At 37.6% G+C, this 23836-nt stretch overlaps 1 protein-coding gene across 9 annotated transcripts in view; it reads right to left on the bottom strand.

Annotated features, from left to right (window-relative positions):
* EPB41L5 (erythrocyte membrane protein band 4.1 like 5) overlaps positions 1 to 23836 on the bottom strand; it is a 133856-nt gene that overhangs the window by 61721 nt on the left and 48299 nt on the right. For all 9 annotated transcript variants that reach the window (XM_066233170.1, XM_066233171.1, XM_066233173.1 and 6 more), the window contains exons 10-16: positions 23360 to 23448; positions 20167 to 20236; positions 13693 to 13862; positions 12252 to 12358; positions 11131 to 11158; positions 3033 to 3057; positions 2470 to 2585 (exon numbers count right to left, since the gene is read on the bottom strand). In XM_066233170.1, the coding sequence (XP_066089267.1) occupies positions 2470 to 2585; positions 3033 to 3057; positions 11131 to 11158; positions 12252 to 12358; positions 13693 to 13862; positions 20167 to 20236; positions 23360 to 23448 (605 nt within the window). The remainder of the gene's footprint in view (positions 1 to 2469; positions 2586 to 3032; positions 3058 to 11130; positions 11159 to 12251; positions 12359 to 13692; positions 13863 to 20166; positions 20237 to 23359; positions 23449 to 23836) is intronic.

Here is a 23836-nt window from a genome sequence, read left to right as displayed (position 1 = left end):
ATTCAATTTTGTTCTTGTTGTTTTTATAAATGGTTTAGGGATTTAAAAGAAATTGTTTCTCAAAAGGTGATACTTATTGCATAATTCTAAATTACTAATATACTAAATCATACAATGAAATAATGGTATCATTTAGAAAATACTGGGAAGAAAAAGATAAAGAGCCCGACCAGGCACTGGCACAGTGAAAAGAGCATCAGACTGGGACACAAAAGATTCAGGTTCAAAACCCCAAGGTTGCAGGCTTGAGCACAGGCTCATCTGGCTAGAGTGTGGGCTTACCACCTTGAGCGTGGGGTCACTGGCTTGAGCCCAAGGTCAATGGTTTGAGCAAGGGGTCACTCGCTCTGCTGTAGCCCTCCTCTCCATCAAGGCACATATGAGAAAGCAATTAATGAACAACTAAGGAAACTAAGGAGCCACAACAAAGAATTGATGCTTCTCATCTCTCTCCCTTCTTGTCTGTCTGTCCTTATCTGTCCCTCTCTCTGTCACACACACAAAAAGAGAAAAAACAAAAAGCTAAAGAACTGAACAAGTAGTTTTAGATAAAATTAGTTAAAAGTCATCTGTTAGAAACCTAATAGTCCATGATTCTTCCCAACTGATCAAATTTAGGAAGTGTTTCAAAATTTTATCAATGTATCACTTTCTAAAGGAGGACTTTTCATTTAAAAGTATTAATAAGAATCAAAGCATGCAGAAAGAAAGAATGAAACACAGAATGCTTCAAATTCAAGCTGGGGAACCCATTAACTCCAGGAGATGTCGGTTCTGTATTCAGTGCCATGCCACGGCTGACATACACTGAGGCTCATCAGGTTCTAAAGACCACCACTGTACTCCGCTTCAGCAAGGGGGTCTCAACACAGTTACAGAAAGGAAGGACACACAGCTCCATATTTTTCATTTTTCTTATAGGTCAATACTTTCAGATTCAATATTCTCTCTTTCTAAAGGATGCACCAAAGGAACCAAAGTAGTGCTTAGGAACCAAAGTAGTGCTTAAATAATCAAATAAACAGACTTAAATATGTATCTATAAACGTTGGAAACTCAATAAAGACTTAGTGCCATAATACAGGATGTAAACTAACTAAACTCTCATTCCATATTAATATAAAAGAATGTATTAAAGGGGTTCTTTCATAGTTGAAGTCTCAGAATTACATTTCCTTGCCAATAGGACTTGGTGGTAATACTAAGCAGGTAAAACACAGCTTCTCACTGGAACTGTGTTTTCAGTAAGAAACTAAAAAAAAATCTTAATGCCTTAAAGAAATAAAAACTAAAATTTGACGTCTAGAAGCCTCACTGTTCATACTTTTCAGTGTGTTGCGTCCACATGCACATATACAAAGTCCCCCCACCACACTCTCAAAGAAAATGCTCAAAAAAATTAGGAGATATTTTATAGTTTGATATTCATTTTGAAATATCTCCTAATTTTTGTGAGCAGTATAAGAGAAAAAAAGAAAAAATAGAGCAGATCCCCTCAATTTCAGAAACTAATCAGCTTATTTGTAACTGAAGTAAAATATTCCCGACCACCAAGAGCAAAGCACCTTGCAGTTAATTAAGCAAAAATAACAGTGAAACACAATTAACATAGGAAAGACTTAAAATGATCACCAACCACTGTTGACCCACCACCATGAAGGAAGAACTGGTTGCACAGAAAGCTGACCCAAACCTTGAGATCACCACAGAAATTCATTAGCTTTCAGGTAATAAACAAACTAAGAGCAAGAAAAAAAAAAAAGAGAAAAGTCCTATGAATTATCAAAGTTCATTGCATAAATAGACACAAAACTTGAAGAGATGATGTAATCAATATGACCACTCAATCACATAATTCTCAAGGAGCCCACCCAAGCCACATACATTTAATTGGGAAAGGATGAACCCTACTGATTAAACCCAGTAAGCCACAAAGTATCCATATTTGTATATTTACAATTGAATTTAAAAAAAAACAACAAAAACCTTGAAATCTAAACAAATGAAATCTCTTTCCTGTCATCAGATTTTCTCTCCGTCTTCTCAAATGGAGTATTTCATACTTTGTTTTATTAGACTATAGTCATGTTTCCCTTTTGGCTTTAAGCTGAAAACACATCCAAAGCAGTAGCACCATGTTTGAAATAACATGCAACAAACATATTTTCCTTATGGATCTGGGAAAAGGTTCTGACTATCATTGAAATCTAAGAACCTTCTCTACCATTTCCAGACCAAAATAAGGAGAGCTGCCTGATGGTCTTCATTTAAACAACTGCACTCCGGAGTTTCGCATCCACATCTATTAATTCCTCCAACCGATTAACTGCTTAAATTATTATTCTTTTCAGCTTACAAATATGAATAATTTGTCTTCAATCATATTTAAAGTACTCTATGATTTTAGCTGGGAATTTCAAATACTATTAAGCAAGCAATAGTTTATTTTGGTTTAAGGAGATAACAAACCATTTCCTGTCATGCTGTTCTGTCCCAGGACTCCTTGGAAGATCCTCTATCTCCACCAGCACAGGACCAGAGGGCATGGAAGGGGTCACAGGCAGGGTAGCTCTCACACCCCACGCCTGTGGACACAAATTATATTACCCATTTTGCCTAGATAAAAGATCCCTTCACCAATAAAGAGAACACTAAAATAAAATACTATCTACATAGTGAATATAATGTAAACAAATGCTTGAATATTATACATCACCTTAGAGATAAATAATAATCTAACTGAATATTAATATTTTATTTAACAAGATTTACAAAAATAGGATTTTATAGAGTACCTGCCCAATTTATATCTTAGAGACTAAAATAACAGAGGGTGAGTAGTATAAAAGAGAAAAAATAGAACTGACAATTAAATCATTATTGAGCCACTTTACAGACTAAAAAAAAAAAGCAAATGCACAAAACTTTCCCAAAGTCATACCATTATGAAATTCAATTAATAAAAACAGTTTTGCCATAATTAACTGAAGTGTTCTTGTACTTTTAGAAGCTTAATATTAAAAAAGCCTTACCTGTTGGGAGCCATTACTGTGAACACTGTAAGAGGAAAAAAAATCAATTAAAACCTATTAAAAATCACACATAGGGTTTCCTTCACGTTGTCAGATGACAATGAAAATAGATTTATTTTTGAGGCATTAACTTTATTTTGAATAAAGAAAACAATTATTGTTGCTTTAAAGAAAAAATGTAAGATGCCCAAAACACTTGTTTTTCTATAATCTGGTATTTCCATTTATTTTAATTGTATTGTAATTGTGCTTTAGATGTACTACTAATCTTCTTTATTTATTTGACAATATATATCAAAGATGACAAAATAAAGATAGCAGCACAACTCATGGCTGAAATTCAAGGCATTAAGCACAAACACCTACATAAACTTATCTGTCACTTCTTTGGTATATTCCTACCCTCTCAAGATTTTCCAGTGTCAGCAATAGTTCAGTATTTTAGAACTTAAAAGGCCTGAGTATAAACTTAAAGTTAGAACCTTCTCTGTATACCTTCCTCTCCAAATAATTCATAAATAAGTTTTTAAATTTTCAATTCAGGCTGTACTTATTCCCCCCCCCCACACACACACACAAAGCACTTAAAAAATCTAAACCTGTAGCACAACAAAACAAATAGAAAATAAACTCAGAACAGTTAAAAAAAAAAAGAATATTCAATGAAATAAAAACTAAGAGGGGATAATATCATAACAAAATGAGGGAAGAAAAGAGGTTTCAGACCTTCTAACATAAGCATAATTAGTATCCTGACCTAAAGAATTTAACTAAGGCAACAAAAAATATATTCAAAGTTATTTTAAAAGTTCCTTAAAAGTGAGAAAATAATGTACAGATTTAATAATAGCACCATGTTGCAGAAAACTGAGATACAGAATTAAATACATTCAACCTCTATTGTTAAATCACTGATCTTCAAGGACAAGGAAAGAATATTACAGGTATCCTAAGATTTAAAAGCCAATCATTGCTAGCACCAGGTTGGCACAGACTTTTCAGTAGCAATACTCAAGAATATTAACCCAGGCCCTGGCTGGTTGGCTCAGTGGTGGAGCGTCGGCCTGGCATGTGGGAGTCCGGGTTCGATTCCCAGCCAGGCCACACAGGAGAGGCGCTCATCTGCTTCTCCACCCCTCCCCCTCTCCTTCCTCTCTGTCTCTTTCTTCCCCTCCCGCAGCCGAGGCTCCATTGGAGCAAAGATGGCCCGGGTGCTGGGGATGGCTCTGTGGCCTCTGCCTCGAGCGCTGGAATGGCTCTGGATGCAACAGAGCGACGCCCCAGATGGGCAGAGCATCGCCCCCTGGTGGGCATGCCGGGTGGATCCCGGTCGGGTGCATGCGGGAGTCTGTCTGACTGCCTCCCCGTTTCCAGCTTCAGAAAAATGGAAAAAAAAAAAGAATATTAACCCAGTCAAGATGTCACTCTAATTAAAGGAAATAGGCAAAGCTTCTCAAACACAAAAAAGCACTGAATGCGGCATCCAGGAGCCTTTCTCAGAGGAGTGAGAACAAAACAAAAACTACCTGATGATAAAAAAAAACAAGAATGAATGAAGAGGTCTTACTGAATGGCTAGGTGATGAGGGGTGAAACCATCTTACACTATTTTTAATTAACTGCATCTCTACTACAAGTTGAGTCACCAGAACATGCACCACCTGTTGCCTGGGTTCAAATCCAAGCTGCAGCACTAGCTCTGTTCTCGGAACCCGGGTTCCTCATTTACATGAGACAAGAAGATTAAATGAATTAATATTAGCAAAGCACAAAGAATAGTGAGAAATAGAACTGACAAAAAAACCCTTAAATAATAGTTGAGTATAGATCTGTCCTCAAGACAAATGTAAAAAATATACCTGTCAGCATAAGTTCTTTTAACTAACCATGCTGCTCTTCTCAGAGTACATTGATGTTGGTTTACGTAACCTACAAACCCAAATATTAATGAAATCTCATCGAACCTGCTTGGTACAAGAAATTAATCTCCTGGCCCTGGCTGGTTGTCTCAGTGGTAAAATGTCAGCCCAGCATATGGATGTCCCGGGTTCAATTCCCAGTCAGGGCACACGGGAGAAGCGTCCATCTGCTTCTCCACCCTCCCTTCTCTTTCACTCACTCCTCCCCTCCCACAGCCATGGCTTGATGGGAGTGAGTTGGCCTTGGGTGCTGAGGATGGCTCCATGGCCTCCGCCTCAGACACTAAAAAATGGCTCGGGTTGCAACAGAGCAATAGCCCCAGATGGGCAGAACATCGCCCCCTGGTGAGATTGCCAGGTGGATCCTGGTTTGGGTGCATGCAGGAGTTTGTCTGTCTCTGCCACCCTTCCTCTCACTAAAAAAGAAAAAAAATATTAGTCTCACTACTCTATGGTCTCTTGGGTTACTCTCTGGAGCTTTTCCTAAGCTGGGAATAACCCTAAGAGGTGATGAATAAAATATGGATAGCATGAGAAAAAAGTACTTAAAAAAGTGGTGTCAACTGGATCAGAGCTCCCTGTTTTCAAACGATTAGAAATGTAGAAAGTAACATTTTCTCGTAATTATGGTCTTTAACCTCCACTAATATGAAAGTAGGAAAGCACACTTCTCATTACTGACATAATCCAAGTCTTTCCTTTTATTTTTAATTATTTAATGATTGATTTTTAGAGAAACTGAGGAAGGAAGGGAGAGGGAGAGGGAGAAACATTCATTTGTTGTTCCACTTAGTTGTTGTATTCATTGGTTGCTTCCCATACGTGCCCTGACTAGGGATAGAATCCATAACCTTGGTGTTTTGAGACAATGCTCTGAGCTAACTGGCCAGGGCCTTAAGTCCCCCCCCCCCTTTTTTTTATAGGGATCGAGAGTCAGAGAGGGATAGATAGGGACAGACAGGAACGGAGAGAGATGAGAAGCATCAATCATCAGGGTTTTTTTTGTTGCGACACCTTAGATGTTCATTGATTGCTTTCTCATATGTGCCTTGACCGCGGGCCTTCAGCAGACTGAGTAACTCCTTGCTCCAGCTGGTGAGCTTTTTCTCAAACCAGATGAGCCCACGCTCAAGCTGGCTACCTCAGGGTCTCGAACCTGGGTCCTCAGCATCCCAGTCCAATGCTCTATCCACTGCGCCACCGCCTGGTCAGGCTAAGTTTCCTCTTTTAAAGGATTACCTGCAATAACGGACCCCTTTTGCTTTTCTACCACCTCTGTTCATCATTTCTTCCACTATTTTTTTTTTATTTTCTTCTCTTTTCTGTGTACAAAATTCTATCTGCTAAGCCTATACAAAAATGTGAACTAGCATTCACAAGGTTACGTCTTCTGAAGACACTTTATATTAGTCAAGACTCACAAGAAAATAGGAGAAGGTAAAATAGTACAAGGAAAATGACATCAGCCAATTTAAAAACCTGTCATTCAAACTGGCATAGTACAAAGTCAAGAAGCTCTTTAGGTCAAATAGTTGTGCTCATTCAAACAGTACTGTTTTCCATGGTTCACTGGAGCAAAACTGTTCATGCAAACAGAAGAACAAGGGCAAGACTAAAAGGGCATCTGTGCCAGTCCCCGCTCAGGCGCTCAAGCCCCATTATGAGCAGTGCTCAGTAACTTTCAGTCAGGAGAGCTGCCCCAGCCCATACATTTCATTTCAGAATGCTTAGTCTAATAAAAAAAATATCATCACTTTAATATCCCATTTCTAATGTGTTTTCCAAAACCAAAATATTACTCAAGAGATTTAAAAAATTAGTTATTCAAGTTAAATTAATTTTAATTCTAGGAAGGAGACTATATATTAATAGTATTTAGTCAGAAATGTGAATTTCAAAATATTATAATATTTAAGGACAAACTCTTACAAATAAAAACATTAATTTTTCAGCTATATACCACTGCTTGAATGCTTTGTTTCTATTTTTGCTAACTTCACCAGGCTATCTTCTTTAAGTGCTAATATTCTGCCCAGCATCCCTTTGAAGAAAGCAAGACATGATCCGTTACACAAACAAAAACAAAATACAGTTTAAAAAATACAGAACACTTCTAACATTTCTCCACCACTACCTTAATAGCATAACTTACATATAACTCCAAGGAAAATACAATAACAAACAGCTAAAGAAACTATGGGTCCTCTTTCAAAAAGCAAAGTGCTTCTGTGCCTCTTTCAAAAAGCAAAGCACCAATCACAGCCTGGCTTTGACGGCTTTCTAGATGAAAAAAACTGAACAGTATAGCTTAGTGAGGCTGACCATCCTCAGTGTACACAAATTCAAAAAAGGAATAGATTTGAATGTCCTGAACCTGACACTTTAACAGGCATTCCAGGAGACGGATATAAACCAAGATTGAGAAGCATTATATAAACTATACATTGTAATATATACTATTAAAATGTATTGTCATGAGAAGTAGGACATCTAGAATGATGGTTGGAGGACACTCTCCCCAACAAAATAAAGATTTAGCTGGTGACAATTATTTTTTTTTAAAATCATCAAAGGACATATAGTAAGTGGAGAAACATTTATTCAACAAAATATTCTAATTCTCAAAGGCCAGATCTGGCATTTGAGCCACAGCCTCACCTCCTTTCCATTCTCCCAAGTTCAGTGTTGTAGAAACTCTACTTTTTTTTTTTTTTTTTTTTTTTCATTTTTCTGAAGCTGGAAACAGGGAGAGACAGTCAGACAGACTCCCGCATGCGCCCGACCGGGATCCACCCGGCACGCCCACCAGGGGCGGCGCTCTGCCCCCCAGGGGGCGATGCTCTGCCCATCCTGGGCGCCGCCATATTGCGACCAGAGCCACTCTAGCGCCCGAGGCAGAGGCCACAGAGCCATGCCCAGCGCCCGGGCCATCTTTGCTCCAATGGAGCCTTGGCTGCGGGAGGGGAAGAGAGAGACAGAGAGGAAAGCGCGGCGGAGGGGTGGAGAAGCAAATGGGCGCTTCTCCTATGTGCCCTGGCCGGGAATCGAACCCGGGTCCCCCGCACGCTAGGCCGACGCTCTACCGCTGAGCCAACCGGCCAGGGCCGAAACTCTACTTTAGGCTGGTGCAGCCAAGAAAATGGAACTCTTTCCCAGCAATGCAGACTTTCTTCTTTCTTTCTTTTCTTTCAAGTGAGAGGAGGGGAGCTAGCAAGACAGACTCCTGTATGCGATCCACCCCAGATCCACCCAGCAACCCCGTCTGGGGTAGATGCTCGAATCAACAGAGCTATTTTTAGCAACTAAGGCTGATGGTCAAATCAACCAAGACATCCTCACCGCCTGGCCAATGCTGGAACCAATTGAGCCACTGGTTGCAGGAGGGAAAGAGAGAGAGAAGGGGGAGAGGGAAGGAGAGAAAAGATAGTCATTTCTCCTGTGTACCCTGACTGGGAATTGAACCCGGGATGTCCATATGCCAGGCTGACACTATCCACTGAGCAAACCAGCCAGGGCCTCAGGCTTTCAATCAGCTATTTTAAATATGTTCAGGAACTAAATGAATCAAATCTAAAGAAATAAAGGAAAGTATGAAAACAGTATCTCCACAAATAAGAGATTATCATTCAAGGAGAGCCAAAAGGAATTTCTGGAGTTAAAATATACAATAACTGAAATGTAAATTCACCAGGAAAACACAAGAGCAGATTTGAGCAGTTGGAAGAATAAGTGACTTGAAAATAGGTCAAAAGAGATTATCTAGTGTAAGGTCGGTGGATGGGGGCATGGTGACGTAGGAACTCAGATCCGCCCACTTTGGCTAGGACCGCCCACAATCAAGCCCACCAAAGGAAGCTTCCCAGGAATCATTTGGAAAGAAGCGATCGTCGGCCAGCCAGTGAAATTTCACCACGTCATAGTAGCTCCACCTCCCTAGAGGGACCCTTTAAATATCTGCCACGCGGTTTAATCTTTGCAACTTCCCTAGCCTCCATTTTCTCCATCTTTTTTTCCTCGGGGCCAGGGAACCTTGCCGGGCGGGATGTGCGCTCTGTACTCAATAAAGCCGTTTATTATTCCACACTTTGCGACTCCGAGCCCTGTTCCTTCCTTCTCGGCGGGGAAAAATACCTTACATCTAGTCCGAGCTACAGAAAGAAAAAAAATGAAATAAAATAGACAAAGACTTGAAGATCTATAGACTAGTAATATATGTATAATAGGAGTCTCAGAAGAAAAGGAAAGGAGTAAAAGATAATTTGAAGAAATAATGGCTGAAGACTTCCCAAATTTGATGAAAACAATATGCCATAGAAAAGTAAACAGAAGAGAACTGGATTGGCAATACTTGTATCAGACAAAATATACTTTAAAACAAAAAAGTTACTAGAGAGAGACATTTTATCATAATAAAATAAATGAAGGGAGAAATAGACAACTGAACAGCAATAATTGAAGACTTCAATACTCCAGGTCTTAAACAGAACTAGGCAAAAGATTGCCAATGAAGTAAAAGTCTTGAACAACAGTAAAAGCTTACTAGAGCTAACAGACATCACAGAACATTACACTCAACAATAGCAGAGTATACTCTTCTCCAGTTCACATGGGCCATTTTCTAAGAAAAATCATATGCTAGGCCATAAAATAAATCCCAATAAATTTAAAGGGATCAAAATTAGATGAATCAAGTTCTCTAATCATGATGGATTAAAATTTTAAAAATAAGCCTGACCTGTGGTGGCGCAGTGGATAAAGCATCGACCTAGAAATGCTGAGGTCGCCGGTTCGAAACCCTGGGCTTGCCTGGTCAAGGCACATATGGGAGTTGATGCTTCCAGCTCCTCCCCCTTCTCTCTCTCTGTCTCTCCTCTCTCTCTCTCTCTCTCTCTCTGTCTCTCCCTCTCCTCTCTAAAGTGAATAAATAAAAAAAAAATTAAAAAAAAAAATTTTAAAAATAAGATGAAAATTTAAGATATTCACAAATATGTGGACATCAAGCAACACCCTTTTAAATAACCAATGGATCAAAGAAGAAATCACAACAGAAGTTAGAAAATAAATTGGGACAAATAAAAATAAAACGTACCAAAACTTACATAATGTGATTAAAGCAGTGTTTGAAGAGAAACTTGTATGTATAAACGTTGTATTAAAAAAGAATAATCTCATATCAAAAACCTAATCTTCTACCTTAAGGTACTAGAAAAAGAGGAGCAAATTAAACCTAAAGCAAGCTGAGGGAATAATAGATCAGAGTGAAAATTTATAAAACCGAGAAAAACTGAGGAAACCAAAATCTGTGCCTTGAAAAGGTCAACAAAGTTGATAAACTTTACCTACACTGACGAAGAAAAGAGAAACTCAAATTATGAAAATCAAAAATGAATAAGGGAACATCACTACCAACGTTACAGAAATAAAAAGGAAAAAAATATGAACTGAATGTCACAAATTAAATAAATGAAATAAATTCTAGAAAGACACAAACTTCCAAACTGACTCAAAATGAAAAATGGAATCTGAACAGGCCAATAACGAGATTAAATCAGGAATTTAAAAACTTCACACAAAGAGAAAGCCAAGGCAAGATGGTTTTAATGATGATTCTATCATAATTTAAATGCCAATTATTTATAAACTCTTCCCCAAAAATAGAGAAGGAAATATTTCCCGACTCATCTGTGAAGCCCTGATACCAAAACCATATGATTACAAAAAACTACAGACCAGTATTTTGGATGAATATAGACACACAAATCTACAACAAAATATTAGTCAACCAAATCCAGCAACATGTAATATAAAGAAGGATCATATACCATGACAAAGTGAAGATAAGCCCACAAATAAAATTAATTGCTTATCTACAAAGCAACCTTTCTTCAAATCCCTTGTGTGCAAGGATCATGTTTTTATCTCTAAATTCTCAGTCATGTGCCAATAACAAATGTATGTCATTCTCATAAATAGCATAACCATTACACTCTTATTTCTTTAAACTGCTTTATTTTTCTTTGTGTCAACTTTATCTGGCATTATGTGTTTTTTTCCCAAATGCTTAGGGACAACTTAACACTTTGATAGATCTTCAATAAATACTTGTTTAATCAATGACAGCAACTACATAAATTCTTAAAACATTCTATGTCAAATCCTAAGTTGCAAGACATTACCCACCTGATTTCTTCAGGTTTTGCTGTACTTGCTGACGGAAAAAAGAAAATGTCTCATTAGTTTCCTCTTATCATAGTAAACTGTGCCACTACTCATGTAAGTAAATCTGGACTAATTGCTTTATAAGCCATGTTTCCCAACTGTAGATTTTAAAATCTTCACTTCATAAAAGTGTTCTAGAATTCACATCATTAAAGTCAATATGACAATTACTTCCATTTTTTAAATAAAGAAATAAAATAAAGACATATCTCTCCTTTTAAAACAAAACCATAAGCAACCCTTCTGGAGTAAGCTGAGTGAATATGGAACATTTGTCAGTTCAAAATAAGAAGTAACTTAGGGTTTTAAACTATCACAAGTTGAAATAGCTTCATTAATAGTTACACGTTATTTAATTTATAGCCATACCAAAAATTGGGAATAGAAATCTTTTTTTTTTTTTTAATTTACACTGCTATTACAGGTCATGACAGTTGTTTCTGGACAACAGGCGATGATCCTGATACTGGACATACTTAAAATTCGATCTGCATGTTAATACCAATGTAGATTTGAAACCAAACACAAGTTTTAGTTTATCTGTTAAAGTAAACCATGCTTTTTATTATATAAATAACTTATAAGAAATAACATTTATGAGTTTGCAAATATCTACGTATGCTATACATTGATGATTAAAGTTAAAAACTGTCATTTCACAGAATCCTTAGTAACATAATACCACATGAAATAATTTTTATTTAAAATTTTTCATTTGTCAATGTTTTTAAAAAGTTTGTAAGGGGATTTTAAAGACAATTATAAATAAGGGCTAAAAGTCAGAAAGGGAAGGGGAAATGTTGCTCTACAGAATTAAATAAAATAGTTAATATGAACAAAAACTGAACACTATTTCTGGATAGTGTTTAAATTTTAATTAACATAAAATTTAGTCTCAGCATATACGCAATTTTTCCCCTTGTATTTATTAAATTGATTATGCTCAAAGCAAATTTAATAAATAAGAGTACTTTAATGAATAGAATAAACGCACGATTCAGACAATATTCTTTCAAGTAAATACCAGCAACATCATAAATTGTCAAGAAAGAACAGTCCTTTGAAACAGGGCTGCATTTCACCTTTCATTGGTAGAGTTCGTCGAGAATATCGTTTGCTGGGCCTTCTTTCAAAGGATGTTGATCTTCTTGCTTTATTGGTTTTTGTGGTCTGATACTCAGTTTTCCCACTAAAATAAATAAGGCATATTAACAGGAATAAAAGAATGTAAGGCCTACAGTAATCAGTTACACATAAACAAGAGAAAGTCTACACTGGGATTCCTTGAAAACCCATCCTGAATTTCATCCTGAGGGAACTGCTTCTAATACGTAATAGTCTTGATGTCTCTCTTTACTATACCATTCTTCCACTCTTTAGGCTTGTGTGAAAATATGCAACACATAAATTATAGTTTTTTTCTTAAGCTTGTATACCACCTAATAACATTTAATAAGTGTGAGAAACTATGCTTTTGTGGAACTCCCTTCCCCTCACCATTCACACCATTCAATGCATATTAACAAAGCATGCAATTAACTCAAGATTTTCAGTTACTTTATCTAATTGAGATATACTTTTCAGAATCCTTTTCCAAAAATATCTAAAACTATAGTTCCCATTCTCCTTGATTTTCTATTTAAATTCTGTTAAGAAAATGCCTCCTCACCTTTACTATAGATAGAACAGAAGCTCTCTTAATGAATCCCACAATTGCCTTACCACATTATTTACATTCCTTCTTTAAATCATACTGGCTAGGCCCTGGCTGGCTGGCTCAGAGGTAGAGCATTGGCCCAGCGTATGTACTATGAAAGTACTGGGTTCCATTACCGGCCCAGGCACACAGGAGAAGTGCCCATCTGCCTCTCCACCCTTCCCATTCTCATTTCTCTCCATCTCTCTTTTCCCATCCCACAGCCAAGGCTCCACTGGAGCAAAGTTGGCCCGGGCGCTTAGGATGTTCCATGGCCTCCACCTCAGGTGCTAGAATCGCTCCAGTTGTAATGGAGCAACGCCCCAGATGGGCAGAGCATCGCCCCCTGGTAGACATGCTGGGTGGATCCCGGTCGGGTGCATGCAGGAGTCTGTCTCTCTGCCTCCCCACTTCTCACTTCAGAAAAATACAGGAAAAAAAAAATAATGGAACTTCAGGTTCATAAAAGACCAGAAATGTTACTCAAATTAATTTCACACTCAGTGAAGACACCCTTTTACTATATGCTATTCAGCTGTTGGAGGAAGACATCTTAAAGTGTCTTAAATTGGGGGCTAATTAATATATAAAGCAAATGTCAACAGGAATATAAAATCCATTACAGCATTTTAATGTTTCCTGTCTATTCTGGAAATTACCATCAATAACAATATCACTTTTTCTTTTATTTTGGTCAATAGAAAACACTAGCAATCCACTTTATTTCTCTGTGCTAAGTTACTAAGTCTATAAAATGAGGGGTTGATCTCAAGGTTTTGGCCTCTGTGAAAGAACGAAAGATAGAGAAGGCAGCTGTTAACATTAACCTATATCTAAATCGTGATCCTAGTCGAATGAACCCTGATCGCTGAGAGCCCTTTTGGACAGGGCCTCGGAGGCGGAAGAAGGCATGATGCTCCACAGCACATTTCCATAAATGTTTGCATGCTTTTGGATGGTCCAGTCTGAAGACAAATGTGTGCTCCTGCTCCTTGCCCTGAAAGAGACAAGGATATAAATAGAGGTAATTACTAAGTCAAATACTCCTGTCTCATTACTCAGCTACAAATACAACCCCAGCAATACCAAGAATCAAGTAAAGCATCTAGTTTGCTCCCTGAAACTTAAGAGTTGAAATCGAGCTGTCCATTTCTCAGCTAATATAAAATTATTCCTTAGGGGGTTCTTTTTACTTATGTGATCTCATTTCTCAGAGATACATAAAATGAGGCTTTATCTGACATATTTAGAATAAATGTATAATTATAATTTAAAGGATCAGACAAGATCTGGCAATACTTACCAGACTTAAAAATGTCCACATTCTGCCTGACCAGGTGGTGGCGCAGTGGATAGAACGTCGGACTGGGACGCAGAGGACCGGGGTTCAAGACCCCGAGGTCGCCAGCTTGAGCGCAGGCTCATCAGATTTGAACAAGGCTCACCAGCTTGAGCCCAAGGTCACTGGTTCAAGCAAGGGGTCATTCGGTCTGCTATAGCCCCCCGCCCCCCACCATCAAGGCACATATGAGAAATCAATCAATGAAAAACTAAGGAACCACAATGAAGAACTGATGTTTCTCATCTCTCTCCCTTCCTGTCTGTCTGTCCCTATCTGTCCCTCTCTCTTACTCTCTGTCTCTGCCACACACACACACACACAAAAAAATTGTCCACATTATTTATCGTAGTAGCCATACTCACAGGAATCTAATTACTGTGTAATATTTAACATTCATAGGCACTTTCCTAAGACTTTCACATGAATTACTTTAGTGAGCAGATGCTATCATTACACCCATTTCACAGATAAGGAAACTGAGACTCAAGAAATTAAGCCCACGGCCACAAGGCTAGTAAGGGAGGAAACCAGGATCTGAACCTAGCCATTCAGGCTCCAGACTATACATCTATAATATCTAAGCTATATCGTCTCTCCAGGAACAAAGATTTTCTAAACAACAAAATTTTTACCCAAAGATTTTCTTCAGTCTCATTTATAATAGTAAAAACTGGCAAAATAAACCAAACAAAAAAACCCTAATTGTCCAAAACAAAAGAAATAATCAAGTAAATAATGGTATATTTAAAAGCTATATAGAGAGATAAATGAATAAGTGATGAATGAGTGGATGCAGTATTGTTCATTCATATTACAAAATATAGTGCATATGTAGATTAATATGAATGAACTAGATCTACATCACTACACTTGTTTGGGTAAAATAGGCAAGCTGCAAAAAAAAGCCCCCCTTGCGATTTATGCAAATTTTAAAAACAATTCCATCATGTGTTTATATTTGGAAAAAGAAAGTATGAGAATGATACCCTCTAAGAATGGTGGCTACCTACAGAGAAGGAAGGGGCAAGCTGAGGGGTTAGACCTTAGTTGTGCAAATATATGTTTATTAATTTATCTATTTCTAAACAATAATCCTGAAGAAACAATGTCAAAAATGTTAAATCTAAATGAGTAAAATGGATATCAATTTTATAATTTCTTTGTATATTTCAGTATATTTGAATATCTTGTAACTTAAACTATGTTGTCATTTAAAAGTAATTTATAAACTCTATATGTAGTTTCTTCATGATCTTGGTATAGGCAAAGATTCTTAAACTTTAAGACACAAAAAGTACTAATCACAAAGGAAAAAAATCTATAAATTTTATTACATTAAAACTGAAACCCTCTATTCAAAAGATACTAGATATTAGGGGAGACAAATGGCAAGCCAGAGAGCAGAAGATACTTGCAACACATATATCTGACAAACAACTAATACACAGAATATATCAAGAACTTGATAAGGAAAGAAAGCACATGACTAAATAGAAAAAATAAACAAAAGACTTAAACAGGCACTTCATAACAGAGAATAGTCAAATATCCAATAAATATATAAACAATAGCTATACATATAGTCATCAGGGAAACACAAATTAAAAAAGACTCTACTAATAGAATGGCTAAAATGAAAAAGGAGAATACCAAACATTAGCAAATAAAAGTATTATAACACTGGAGGTGAGAGTATAAACTTATATAAATACGTTGGAAAACAGTTCAGCAGTACCCACACAAACCAAATAATGTTCAGAGGTACTCTTCTTAAGAGCCAAATAGTAAAAACAATTCAAATGTTTGCCATGGATAAATAAGTGTGTTCTACTCATAAAATGGAATACTATACTCTATGACAGTATATATTATATATACTATGTAACAATATGCCAACTACAACTCCCTGTAACAAGGCTAATGCTCACAAATGCAGTTAGAATAAAGAAGCCAGACACAAAGAGAACTTTCAGTTAGTTTTCACAAGTTCAAAATAGAATCAAAACCTAATCTGTCATGTTCAAGTCAAGAGAGTGGTTACCCTTGAGGATCTGTCCCTGGGGGGGGGGGGGGGGGGTTTGCACAGAGAAGACTATTATTCTGGCATTACTCTATTTCTCCATCTGGGTGCTAGTCATACAGATATATGTGACAATTCAACAAGCTGTACATTTATTTTTGCACTTATTTGAATGTATGTTATACTTCAATGAAATTTACCAACAAAAACTACACAGAAAAAACATAAGAAAATGCATAAATTCAAAGCAGGAAAATCTTTCTGTGACACAATACCCATCATATCATAACTTATAAACAACTGACAAATTTACCTATTTAAAAATTTTAAAATAAATGCCAAAAATCACAATAAGCATTGCTAAAAGACAAATAACTATTAGATAAATATTTGCAATTTCTATGATGAATGGCAAAATCTGTAAGAAAAAGGCCACCAATCAAAAAGAAAAATGGGCAAAGGATATACAAAGATAGTTTAGAGAAAAGGGAATATAAATAACTCAAATGTATGAAAAGATGTTCATTATCAGTCATAATAACAAAAACAAAAATAAACCTATAATGAAATGCCATTTTTCACCTTTCAGACAAAAATATGGTAACCTCCAGAAACAGGTGTATACAAATAGTGCAACTTGATAGGCTCCCTCTGTATCTATGACAAATGCACATAACCATTTGAATCAGCAAGTCCACCTCCACCTAATCATCCTATAGGTCAGGGGTCCCCCAACTTTTTACACAGGGGGCCAGTTCACTGTCCTTCAGACCGTTGGAGGGTCAGACAATAAAAAAAACTATGAACAAATCCCTATGCACACTGCACATATCTTATTTTAAAGTAAAAAAACAAAACGGGAACAAATGCAATGTTTAAAATAAATAACAAGTAAATTTAAATCAACAAACTGACCAGTATTTCAATGGGAACTATGGGCCTGCTTCTGGCTAATGAGATGGTCAATGTCCGGTTCCATATTTGTCACTGCTAGCTGTAACAAGTGATATGACGCGCTTCCGGAGCCGGGACGCATCCTGCATCACCGGAAGTAGTACTGTAGGTGAGCGACACCGCACTTTGTGGTGCCGCCACGTACAGTACTCCAGGAGCACAGGATGCATCCTCCCTCAATGACCACCAATGAAAGAGGTGCCCCTTCCGGAAGTGCAGCGGGGGCCGGATAAATGGCCTCAGGGGGCCGCATGCGGCCCATGGGCCGTAGTTTGGGAACCCCTGCTATAGATATTTGCTGATATACAAATTAATGTCTGTATCATGAATAAATGTCAACTGAGAATTGATTTAAATAAATTAGGGTACATCCTAAAATACAATGCAGTTTTGATTTATGTTTTTAAAAAGAATGAAGAAGCACTTTATGTACTGGTATGAAAAATATTCCAAGTTATAATGTAAATTTTAAAAGGATAAGTAGAGGCCCTGACCGGTTGGCTCAGTGGTAGAGCGTCGGCCTGGCGTGCAGAGGTCCCGGGTTCGATTCCCGGCCAGGTCACACAGGAGAAGCACCCATCTGCTTCTCCACCCCTCCCCCTCTCCTTCCTCTCTGTCTCTCTCTTCCCCTCCCGCAGCCAGAGGCCCCATTGGAGCAAAAGTTGGCCCGGGCGCTGGGGATGGCTCCTTGGCCTCTGCCCCAGGCACTAGAGTGGCTCGGGTCACAACAGAGCGACGCCCCAGATGGGCAGAGCATCGCCCCCTGGTGGGTGTGCCGGGTGGATCCAGGTCGGGCGCATGCAGGAGTCTGCCTGACTGCTTCCCTGTTTCTAGCTTCAGAAAAATACAAAATAAAAAAAAAAGGATAAGTAGAGAGCAGTACATAAGCATGTTAACTTACACACAAAAAACTAATATACACATTCACTTGCATTTATATATAAAATACCTTTAAAAAGATATCCAAGAAGTTAATACTATATATTAGATAAAATAAAAATGCTATTAATTGTAAGATGCAGAATTATTTTATGGCCCACTAAGAACAAGTGTTGCCAATTAAATTATGACCCTATTTTCTTATCATACAGAATTGTATTTTAGTCTTCTTGAAGAACTGCCTTTAGATTTACATACAAATATTATTTAATCACTCATGTGCTTACATAAAAAGGAAAATATTGGTAAACATTTTTAAATGTGATATCTGCCTCTTCTGAACCATTTTAAACTCATTTGATGATATAATGATCATCCTCTGTGCCATCAAGAGATTTCTCTTTTAGTGGGGGGTGGGAGCAGTGATGAGAAGCATCAATTTAACAGTTGCTTCACTTTAGTTGTTCACTGATTGCTTGTCATGTGCCTTGACCCAGCAAGCCCAGGATTTCAATTTGGCGACCTCAGCATTTCAGGTCAACACTCTATCCACTGTACCACCACAGGCCAGGCAAGATATTTCTTTTTAAAATGACCTATTATTGCCTCTATAATTTTCTTCCAGTCAATGTGATGGGGCAAGCCTTTGTATGTATCTCAGTAATAAAACTTTCAAAACTTAGCACTGTTTCATCTAATTTTTAGAATCTTCTTTTTTAGGTTCTGCTAAGTAGCCCTCCTTACACTTCATCATGCATATAAATCTTTTTAACATTTTATCCAATTTGTTTTTACCTTATCTATTTATATGTATATGTGTTTTTCAAATTTATTTCTTTGCATGCATTATTTTTATTTACTCACAATTTGGTAAGTTTTGACAAATGCAAAGAGCAGCAATTTCCAACCAGTGTGTAGCAGGAGTTGTACCCTTAGACTGTCAAATAACAAAATGACAACAGAAAACACAACAACAGCTATCTAGTATCTATGAATCAAATTATCCATATATTTTTTGTCAGACTGGCAAAAAAAAAAAAAATCTTTTTGGTATGCCATAGAATTTTAGTAGTTAGGTTTGTGTACTATGAAATGAAAAAGGTTGAAAATCACTGGCATAGAGTATAGCAATCACCACCAAAATGACGCTACAGAATAGTTGTCTCACTTTCTAAAATTCCCTGTGTTGTTCCTTTGTAGTCAAACTTCCCCACTCTACCTAGTCCCAAACAATCAGTAATCTATTCTCCATCCCCAGAGGTTTTCCAGACTGCCATATAAATAAACTCATACAGTCATAATCTTTTGAATCTGGCCTCTTTCACTCAACATAATGCAGTTGAGATGTAGCCATGTTGTGTGTGTATCAAATAGGAACTACATTTAACTGAGGGGATGGGAGGTAATCCTCAGTCTGGAAGTCTTTATTTAAAAATATTATTAGATAGCTCTTTTATTATTTTCATATTTTCTAGAGAGATAGAGACAGAAAGGGAGAGACAGGAGAAGCATCAACTCATAGTTGCTTCATTTTGGTTGTTTCTTTTTCTTGATTGCTTTTCATATGTGCCTTGACCAGGGAGTTCAAGCTGAGCCAGTGACCTCTTATTCAGGCCAGTGACCTTGGGCTTCTATAGCCAGTGACCTTGAGATCATGTCGATAACCCTGTGTTCAAGCCAGCAACCCTACACTCATGTCAACAAGCCTGCTATTTTGACAGTGACCTTGGGGGTCTCAAACCAGGGCCTTCAGTGTCTAAGGCCGATGCTCAATCTACTGCGCCACCAATGGTCAGGCTAGGTAGATCCCTTTGATTAATAATTTTGATAAGGTACTAAACGGATAAAGTCATCTAAATGTAATTTGTATACACACTGAGATATATTATTAATGAAGAAACAAGAATAATCTTTTATATTATCTTTAATTTTAGGGGCAGAAAAACCGTATTTTTAGTACAATGTGACCGAAAGTAAGAAACTATATAGTTATATACTAATCACACTAAATCTAGTGGCTCTATAAAACAAGAAACATTTTCCTCTTTTAGAGATATAAGTTAACACGTAACATAGTCAGTGTTAAATAAGTAATACAATTCTCACCTGATCATCATCTTCTACCACCACCAGTGTTAATTTATTCTTCTTAAAATCCAATCTGGTTATCTTGGGCCTGTAATGATATGAGAAAAATATCCAGATTTCAAATAACTTCCTTCTAAATTAAAAAAAATAAAATTGCTGTTACTTCAAGCACATCAATCATCTAACTTCTGAATTGAAAACTGGTAAGGACACACATAACCTGCACTGCCCATCAAAAAGTCTTCCGCCTGACCAGGCAGTGGCGCAGTGGATAGAGCGTCGGACTGGGATGCAGAGGACCTAGGTTCAAGGCCCAGAGGTCACCAGCTTGGGTGCAGGCTCATCTGGTTTGAGCAAAAAGCCCACTAGCTTGAACCCAAGGTCGCTGGCTCCAGCAAGGGGGTTACTCACTCTGCTGAAGGCTCGCGGTCAAGGCACATATGAGAAAGCAATCAATGAACAACTAAGGTATTGCAACGCGCAATAATGATTGATGCTTCTCATCTCTCTTCGTTCCTGTCTGTCCCTGTCTATCCCTTTCTCTGACTCACTCTCTGTCTCTGTAAAAAAAAAAAAAAAAAAAAATCTTCCAATCTAAAAAACAGTTAAGATAACAAAAAAATATTTCAAAAGAAATTATCTCTAGCAAAACTGATGCTTCATATTTATCAGGCATAAAAAATGTTAAGAAAAAAACACATATAATGCCTACTAACTATCAGGTACTCTTAAGTGTTTAACATATATTAATTCAATTCATTCTCACAACAATCTACAAGGTGGTACAAAAGATGCTTTCTTTATCTCTCCACCTACAGCATTTTCTTTCTTTTTTTTTTTATTTTATTTTTTATTTTTCTGAAGCTGGAAACGGGGAGAGACAGCCAGACAGACTCCCGCATGTGCCCGACTGGGATCCACCCAGCACGCCCACCAGGGGCGATGCTCTGCCCCTCCGGGCGTCGCTCTGTTGCGACCAGAGCCACTCCAGCGCCTGGGGCAGAGGCCAAGGAGCCATCCCCAGCGCCCGGGCCATCTTTGCTCCAATGGAGCCTTGGCTGCAGGAGGGGAAGAGAGAGACAGAGAGGAAGGAGGGGGGGTGGAGAAGCAAATGGGCGCTTCTCCTATGTGCCCTGGCCGGGAATCGAACCCGGGTCCCCCGCACACCAGGCCGACGCTCTACTGTTGAGCCAACCGGCCAGGGCCCCACCTACAGCATTTTCTATCCATGAAGCATATCCCATCAGCCCACAGGGCAAGCTGAATGTGTCAGAAAATGAATACCCAAGGCCTGGCCTGTGGTGGTGCAGTAGATAGAAAGTTGACCTGAAACACTGAGGTTGCCAGTTCAAAACCCTGGACTTGCCCAGTCAAGGCACATGTAACAAATAAGCAATGAACAACTAAAGTGAAGCAACTATCACTTGATACTTCTCACTCTCTCCTCTCTCCTCTCTGTAAAATCAATAAATAAAGTCTTTAAAAAACAGTAAAATAATAAAAAAGAAAACTAACACTCAAGGACTGGGTAAATAAATACCCCTTAAGGAACAGTTATAAATGTCTTCCAGTCAAGTCTCTGAGAGTCCCTAGCAAGGACACCTGGATGCAAAAATAAATGATATACTATCTTCTGGTTTTTAAGGAGAAATTCCATTCTCAGCTCAATTATCAAGAAAGCTTAGGAGAAGACTATATACCATTTTGAGGCATCTGAGGATTCAAATAATTCACCTATGCCCTTTTCTCAAGTAGTTATTTGAGTATATATATGAGAAAAAAATAAAAGCAAAGAAAGAAAAATATGGGAAGAAGACACAGGATTCTGGCTACAAAAAAGAAAATGAATGTCCCAAAATAAAAACTGTAGAAAAGATTGGAGGGCAAACAGTTCCCAATGAAGTAGAAGAATCACTTCATACAACTCTTGAGAATCTGAAAGAACTTAAGGAGAACACAAAGGCAGGTAGTTTAAAAGGATGTGTGTGGTGCTGTGCAATACACTGAGGGAGAGGGAATCAAGAGCTCTAGGAAAAACAAAAAGCTATACGAAAAGGAAATGTAATCCCAGTTGTGACTTCAAGGATTATGGATTTCGGGGTTGATCAGAAAAAAGACAGAGATAGCAGTACTGTATAGCAAGCTTTACTGAGAGGTATTTGGACAGATTTGCATTAGAGGGACAGTCCTTCACAGCAGGGGAACATCCAGAGCCAAATAGCATGGGACCACCACCTGGAAGGGGATGAGGGCATGGGAAATGCCAGAAGAGGAGAGAAGAGAATTAGAAAGGGGGTTTATGGTATTCAGCAGAAAGGGAGTAATCTCTTGGTCAGAGAGCTCTGAAGGGCTGTAGTTTGGAGTCTTTATAGCTATAAGATTTGTCTTATCTATAGCTTGCAGTTTTCAGTGGCATATGCAAGATGGGCTCTAAATGACTAAACATATACTTGCTGGGCTATATGTAAAGCATTGGATGTGTAAGAATTTGAGTTTGGTGCTGGTGGGCTTTGAACTAACAGTCCTCACATCCTGTGAAGAAGTAAACAACACAGGGGCCAATATACAGGGGCCAGCTTCAGCCCAAGTATGTAACACCAGTGCACTGCTGAAGTCTGTAACAGTTCTGACACAGACATAATAATGTAAACACTATTTCTTGAGTTTCAGCTTGTAGAACCAGACAAAACCTGAAGAACTTAATTATGGTTACAAAATCTAAATTATATCTATCCTTCATATAAAATGCAAATATAATTTAAAAGTCTGGGTGACAGAAGTTGGGACGCAAGATAGCTTAAAAAGATATGTAAAAGGTATTAATAGCTTCCTCTCTCACAAGGAGCAGGAAGTAAAAAGACTCTGTGGAACAAGAAATACTAAAAATAGTGACATAAGTACATGTTGAGAGTGACTGCCCACATAAACATTTAATACATACAGAAATACATAATATTTATATTAAAACATATATTTTGACATACCTTGAAACTAATGAATAAACTAGATAGAAGAGTTTTAAAAATTGCCTCTGGGGAGTGGGACTAAAGATGGGTAGAAGTATGACAGGAGACAGTTTCAATTCATTTACAAGCTTTTCAGAACTATCTCATTTCCAAATTTTGCTTTATGTATTAACTTCATATACATGATTTTACACATTAAAAAAACAAAACAACAATAAGTATCTTTAACAATAACTCTTGCTTACCAAAAAAATAAGCCAATTTTGGTCTCTCCTTCAAAAACAAGAACTCCTGTTGGGGTCAGTCCCAAGCTATAGTCATTCCCATCTCTAGCCTAATTTAAGGAAAGAGAAATGCACAAACTACATTTGCATAAAACAGGCTTCAGATTATCACACAATTGTTTAATTTTATTTCCACATTGAATTATATTGATTATATACAGGTAATATTAATATGCAAGCTGTTTTCAACAATTATAATATCCAACATTCCCAGGAAAATTGTGTACAATTAGTTCACTGAAACACTATAGCTTTAAGATGTCTTTGTTGAAAATAGTTACACTCCCACCACAACAAAAGCTCTTTACAGATTCTTTCCATATTCTATTCACCACTTAATCACAAATTTTGAAAAAACTGCCTTTCCAGGAAAATTTAGCTACTTAAATTAGAAGTAACTTAAATCAACACACAAGCTATCTACAGTTTATCAAAGTT

Source organism: Saccopteryx bilineata, chromosome 5 (genome assembly GCF_036850765.1).
Source record: "Saccopteryx bilineata isolate mSacBil1 chromosome 5, mSacBil1_pri_phased_curated, whole genome shotgun sequence".
Taxonomy (NCBI): Eukaryota; Metazoa; Chordata; class Mammalia; order Chiroptera; family Emballonuridae; genus Saccopteryx; species Saccopteryx bilineata.
The sequence above is the reverse complement of the archived record's forward strand: the minus strand, read 5'-3'. Positions and strand labels throughout refer to the sequence as shown.